This window comes from Alligator sinensis, unplaced genomic scaffold (assembly GCF_000455745.1).
Source record: "Alligator sinensis unplaced genomic scaffold, ASM45574v1 scaffold550_1, whole genome shotgun sequence".
Classification (NCBI taxonomy): Eukaryota; Metazoa; Chordata; order Crocodylia; family Alligatoridae; genus Alligator; species Alligator sinensis.
In genome coordinates, this window is record NW_005841980.1 from 2,355,744 (window position 1) to 2,362,514 (window position 6,771).

General features: G+C 55.6%; 1 protein-coding gene across 1 annotated transcript in view; it reads right to left on the minus strand.

Annotated features, from left to right (window-relative positions):
* Positions 1 to 6: 6 nt before the first annotated feature.
* GM2A (GM2 ganglioside activator) overlaps positions 7 to 6,771 on the minus strand; it is an 8,087-nt gene continuing 1,322 nt past the window's right edge. The window contains exons 2-4 of the mRNA XM_025200967.1: positions 5,698 to 5,850; positions 1,790 to 1,972; positions 7 to 943 (exon numbers count right to left, since the gene is read on the minus strand). Of these exons, the coding sequence (XP_025056752.1) occupies positions 788 to 943; positions 1,790 to 1,972; positions 5,698 to 5,850 (492 nt within the window). The 3' untranslated portion in view covers positions 7 to 787. The remainder of the gene's footprint in view (positions 944 to 1,789; positions 1,973 to 5,697; positions 5,851 to 6,771) is intronic.

The following is a 6,771-nucleotide window of genomic DNA, read 5'->3' on the forward strand; positions in this document are numbered from 1 at the left end:
GGGGCCTCCCGGCCGGGACGCGGGCTCCATGCTGCGGCTGACTCATAGGAAGGACCGCCGCAAAACAGACTGGCTGCTGGTCCTGCAGGCCCCGAGCATGGCCTGTCTCCCCGATTTATCCATTAAGAACGACTATTATAATGCTCGGCCCAGCTTCCGCTAAAGTGCATGAAGGGGTCTGAAGACCCATTTTGTTTTACTTCAGCAAGCTGGATGGCTGCTGCTATTCCTGGCTGGAGGGAGGAGGAAGATGCATGCAGTGTTTAGTGTTAGGAAAGCAGTTTAATTGCAAGTAGGCGCGGGGTGTCTACTTCATCAGGCCTCCTTACAGCTGCCTTTGCTCTGGTGGGAGGCTGGGGGGGTGACCTGGAAAGTAGCTCCGTGCCTGGGAAGCCTCGTGCATGGGATTAGGAGTCAGCAGATCTCCGCGGGCCAGAGGCGGCAGGGTGGGAAGAGCCTGGCTGCCCACCCCACTGGGATTCAAGAGCCTGGTCCAAAGTCCTCTGAAATGGAGGGGTCTGTCCTAGGTCTTTCTACTGACTTCAGGGGACCCTGGGTGAGGCCCGAAGCTGGTACAGGGAGCTGAATGGGGCACCGCTGGCCGGCACCCCAGGGGACGGGGAGGCAGGACACTTTGCCCTACGGCATGGGGTGCACAAGGTGGCTCGGACTGACAGCAGGGCAGCTGCCCACCACCCCCAGCATGTCTCCAGGGACAGGGAGCAGGAAGGAGGGATGGTAGCAGCAGCAGGGGAGACAGCTCAGGGTCAGCTGCGGCCGCCCGCCCTCAGTTGGAGTGGACGGATAGCTCCAGCTGGACGCAGGAGAGCTCCTTGCCACCGTAGCTCACGACGCCCCGGATGCGGTAGTCGCCGTTGGTCAGCCACGAGGGCAGCTCTATGTCGGGCAAGGCGAAGTCACTGGTGGGCAGGGAGTAGGAGCCCTGAGGAGGGAAAAGGACATGTCAGCCCCCACGGCGGCATTCGGGGCAAGCCCAGCTGAGATGCAACAAGCTTCGTATCCACGCCTGGAGCTCAGCCCTGCCACGACTGGGAGGCACCAATGTAAGGGTGTCTCCGCATCCATAATTTGTGGTGGCTAACTGCCCCCTTGCTGCTGTCCCTCTCCGGGGAATCCTCCAGCTCTCTGCTCAGGTATCTCCCTTGCATGGTTATTTCTTTATCCCCTGCCAGTGCCCGGCACTGGCTCCATTTGACTCCCTGCAGCCACACCTGGAAGCCTCTGTCCTCCCTCCAGTTTGGCTGCCGGAAACAGGTCACCCCCAGCCTGTCTGGAGGGTCTCTGTACCGCAATTATGGCTGGGTGCACCCTGCAACACCACCCTGTGCCGGGGCAGGCTCGGAGGCTTCGCCTCGCTGCGGCGCAAGCAGCCGGCAGAGGGCAGCAGCCACCGTGAGCTGGAGCCCAGGTGAACCTGATGAGACCCCGGCGCCTGTCTCCAACCCATGGGTGAAGCTAAGCAGCAGGCGGGCTCCCCAAGCCCAGGAAAGGCCCAGGGGCCGGGGCTTTTATCCAGCATCCTCTGCCTCTGAGCCACCAGCTTGCTTAGTGCTGTCTGAAGGGGAAGGAGACCTACTGAACCCACTGCTCCCAACACGGGGCACGCACCTTCCTGCACAACTAGCTATTAACTCCCAGCTATTTTCCCAGTTGCTATTTTCTTCCCTCCTGGTGTTCACAAAGCCCCTTCTCCAGCTAGACCCCGGCTAGGTGGGAAAGAGGGACTGGTCTGCAGGCAGCCAACAGTGTCTGCTGCCTTGGAGCTTACTGCTTTGAAGGGGCAGTGGCAGGGGATGCCGTAGGTGACCAGGGGCTCCGGGCATGGCTCGCCGGGGGGGATAATGTCATCCAGGATGCTGCAGAGGTTGTCGTATGTGCAGCTGCCCATCTGGTCGATGCAGGGGATCTGTATCCATATCTCGGCCACCTTTCTCTCCACAGTTACGACCCCCTGGAAAGGTTGAATGCACAATCGCATACCACAACATCACAGTTGGGCTGGTCTCTCCCTCCTCTTCCCCACGCCTTCCAGCTTTCCCCTGTCACCTCCACACGCCTGCCATCCTAAGCAATATCCCACTTTTGCTTCTCTGGTAGGCCTTAAACTGCAAGTCCCCGTGGGCAGAGGATGCATCTGGCTAAAGGAAATCCCATGGAGTTGGATCACACCCGTCATGGAGAAGCGGACCCAGCCCCACGTCTGCCAACCACAGCATTAGGCCAGAACAGGGACAAGCCATCCGGCTGCAGGCTCCCCACTCAGGGCAGCTCACTGGAGGCCCCTTCTGCTTGAATCCTGCCCTCAAAGAGCACCGGTCCTAACCTAGATCGCAAGCTCTTAGGACAGGCACTGCCACTGGGTCTCAATCTGTACAGCGCCTGGCACGCAGAGCCTCGATCACCGGGCATCACTGCCGTGCGTTACTGGCAGTGCTACGAAAGGCGTTGGAGTCCTGCCCTGGGTATGCGCAGCTCCCACGAGAGTCCAGGGCAGGATGTGACCCTTTCATGGGAGGAGTGGCAATAGCAAGCCCCACAGGGAGCTAAATAAAAGAGGCCTGGGCTGCTCCGGACATGGCTTTGTGCTTCTTACTGTCCCAGCCACCTTGCTGTGGATGGCGTGATGCTGAAAAGGGCTCTCGCCTGGTTTCTGCAGCTGGGCCCAGGGTTAAGCACCGTCCCACCTGCCCCCGGCAATCCCCAGAGGGTCCCTCTGTTATCTCAGCTCTGTATTCTTGGGCAACCCTGGCACAGGATACAGTCTGTCTGACTCACAAAGGACTCACCCCCGCTCCCTCCCCTCCTCTACCTAAACGAAACTGATTCAGATGCAGTGAGAGACGCACCTAAGACCCTCACCAGATAAGGGTGACAAGAGTGAATCAACTGCCCTAGGTCTCATTTACATGAGAGATGGAGAACAGAAAGCCTGAAGCAGAGACTGCAGTGAATTCTGGGACCAGAGAAGCAGGAGAGCGCTGCATGACGGGGAATCTGTGCTTCCAATGTTAATCAACCCATGTTCACACACACCCAGCTCAGCATTTATCAGACCAGTTCTAATCTGGATTTGCTAAGGACTTTTCCCCCCCCAGACACACACACACAGCTCTAAGTTTAATAGGCATCTCGGGCCGTACATTCCCCGGTCCCACTATGGGAGGCCTATTTAAACTTGATTGACTAAAACTCGGTTGCCGGGTTAGGGAATGCTGAGGCAAGAGACCGAGTCAGAGGGGGTATGGGCAACATTTGAACAATGGTTAAGGGTTCATCACAGCATCCAGCCTGCTGGAGCCCTAATCCCAGGTGTTGTCATATCTTTCCCGAGACGACTGGTGGGAGTCCTCTCCACAAAAGGTTATGAGCACCCCAATAATTGTTTTAAGTCTGTTAAAAGACTATAGTAAGATCTGGAAAAGTCATGCTAAGCTGAGGCTTGTGCACAACAAGTAAAAATCCAAAATCCTGATGCTGCAAGCTATCTATTGTTCCTGAAGAAACCATGAGATATCCCATCAGTATATCTGCCACCCATAGGAATTTCAAGCTGGCTCCCAAGTATTTGGGTTACTCCCTAATCTTAAGTGTTTCCTGATTATCAATCAGTTTCCTGAGATGGTCCAAACCAGATAACCCCTTGTCAATAGAAAAGACAATGATTTACACTACTGAGGGTGCTTCGAAGCAGCTGAACTGAGGGTATAAAAATCTGTAAGTGTGTGTGCTGCTAGAAGAGGAAAAGGAAGGAAAAGAAGTAGAAGCAGGAGGAAAGAAGGAGAAGAAGAAAACCCCTGTGCTGACACCATCCCCTGTCGTTCTTGGGACGCTGGAAGAACAGATCATCTCTCTCTTCAAGGATTGTGCTACGGACTGTGCCTGTCAGCTTTGCAGCCTGAGTACCGTGGACTAGGTGAGATCCCAGCGTTCTCTGTCTTCTTTCTAGGCATAAACTTCTGAACCTGAACTGTATCAGTTAAGCTTGAGCTAAGTTTCCCCAAATACTTAGTGAAACCAGGGTAGTATTGTCATTGTTGGTGTTTGTTTTTCTTTTGCATGTCTATTACTACTAGTACTATTATATATTTCATATGCTTAGCAATAAATAACTTTTATAGTCAAACTGGTAGTAATTGGGTATATTTTTCCTTCTCTGCTTCTCTTTCCTCCCGTGCTCTGCAGCAACGCTTCTTTTACCTATGCTAAAGATCCCTGTGAAGCCCAAATTATTGTGGGGTCTGCTCATCAAGAGGCCAAAGATTGGGACGTGCTGAGTTTGAAACACATAAGGGGATCAGCTTGTACAGGCTGATTGACCCAGTTTGACTCAGACGTGCCCTTATGAACTGAATGCTGGCCCATGAGGGTGTCAGCTGGACACCCAGCCGGATTCAGAGGGATTCTGTTTACCCGTGTGCTTGTGTTTGACTGCATTTTATTGTTGCTCTTATGAACTGATTCTTGGCATATGAGGGTGTCAGCCTGTCCATGCTGATCAGCCCGGCCAGGTCAGGCGTGTCACGTTAATTTGTGTGTGTTTGTGTGTATGACTGATTTGGTGACTGGAGGAACCCAGTCCCATTGAGATTGAGTCCTGCAAGATAGCTCCACTGGGGGTGAGGGCTTGCAGAAGGGAGAAATACAGCTCCGTATAGTAACACAAGCAGCACACTGACAGAATCACCAAGACCCTAGAAACTATCCCTAATAAATGAGCACACCCCAAAGTAATGGGCAAATTTGGTAACACCTCTGTGCCGGCTGCAGCAGGGAAAGGCCCCGTAGGGAGGGCAGCTGTGCCCTGTCCTGCCACATAGCTGAATGCAAGGGGCATGTGCAGCATTGGTGGCTTGGCCTTCCCTGCTCATTCGTGGCCCTGGCTCCCAGTTCACTCTCAGACTGGGAAGCACGGTTTGCCACCCCCCAGACTGGACCCAATGATGGAGCTGGACTCAACGCTGCAGCTTGCCCATGCCCTGGGATTCAGACTCATCCATCAGGCCCATGCTCCTTCGGCATTTTTCAGGCCCGGCCTTGATCCCCAAGATCCTCCCCGGCAGCCACCAAAGCAGAGGCACCGCCGGGTTGCTCAAGAGCACGGGGGCGGCTGGGCTCTCGCCCAGCTCCGCGTCACAGGGGCAGGGCACGTTTCACTCCGGGCTTGTCGATGCAGAGGACGTGCAGCCTCAACTCCCCGCACCCGGCTCGCTGTGGCCGTACCACCCCGGCGGCAGGAAGGCGGTGACGCCCCTGTCCGTGAGCAAGCCACCCGGGTGGGAGCTGTGATGTAGCTCCCTGCCCGTGCTGGAAAGACCGTCCAGACCAGGCGAGCAGCAAATGCATGCCAACCTCTGTCTGGGGAACGTCTTCAACGCTGCAAAGCAACCTCCCCGTCGCCTGGGGGGAGGCAGGAACACTGCCCTGGCCCTTTCATCTGCCTTCCCTTCCAGCAGCAAAGATGGAGCTGAACGGAAGTCTTTGCACTGCCTCCACTTCTGAGGACTAATATCCGCCACCTGTTTGCCCGCAGCTGCTCAGCCCACAGCATCTCGGTTTCCCCTGCTAAGAGAGGCCTTCAGCCTGACCCCAGGCACTTCGGTCTTCTCTGGGCCCCCTTATTTCCAAGCCTTGCAAAGCCACCCAGCCCGGGTACCGGGTCATGCCTGGCTCACGTACCTTCAGAGGCGAGGTCATGAGAGTTGAGCTGGTGACACTTGCGCTGACTTTCACGTTCCCTGGGATGGTGATGGGGTCCGGGGCTATGGAGAGACTCCGGAGTACGATGGGATCCTTCCCACCACCACAGTCCTCCCACGAGAAGCCACGAACCTACAGGATTCGAGGAGGGAAAGGGTGAAAGAGCGTCTGCACTACGCTGGGGACATAGCACCCCATCTGCCGATGCAGGCTCGGGCTCCCTGTAGATGGCCACAGGGAGTCAGGGCTCCAGCAGCAGGAGGGGGACATTATAGGGAAGTTAGTGGCTTTGCTAAGGAGCACGATGACAAGACTTCGTTGCAATGCACACTTCACACCTTTTTCATGAGGAACAAGCCGCTGTGGGTTAGGGCTGACTTACCACGGGGTAGAGCGTGCACACAAGCACTTACCACAGCAGCTGATGCATGGAAAGGCTCAGAAGAAGAAACATCTGAGCCATGGGAACGTGCTTCTCTGTTCACCCTCTTAGAAACCAAACTCTCACTACCCCAAACAGGGCTGGTAGAGCAGAGGCAGCGACAGCTGCAGCCTGCCTCTCCCCAGGGGACCCAGCTCTTGCATTTGGATGGGCAAGAGACACCGGGGCAGCCCCTCTTTTATTTCTAGCCATCCCTCAGCAGATGTTGCAGCCTGTCCCCAAAAGCCGAATGGGTCCCGAGGCCCCACTATCTGCAAGGAAGACATCTCAGCACGTGACACGGCTGCAGAGGGGTAGTGACCACTTCAAACGATGATTAAAAAGTGTGTGAGCATCTGGTGTTAGGTCCTCACAGCACATGAGCTTGACTCACCAACTCACTGATATCTCCGCCGCTCCCCCTGCATGTATCGAAGGCCCTTTCTCAGGTCTAAGCAAGCACAGGAAACCTTGTGCTCTTCCATAATTTAACCCCCTGCCATGTGAGCTGCTGCTGGAGCCCAGCAGGAACCGTGAGCTCTGGGCTGAGAAGCAACAGCAGCCACTGGGTTTGCAGGCTGGGGGGGGTAAGGGGAATGAGGGGTGCTCTTTATCACAGTTGCGGCTCATGC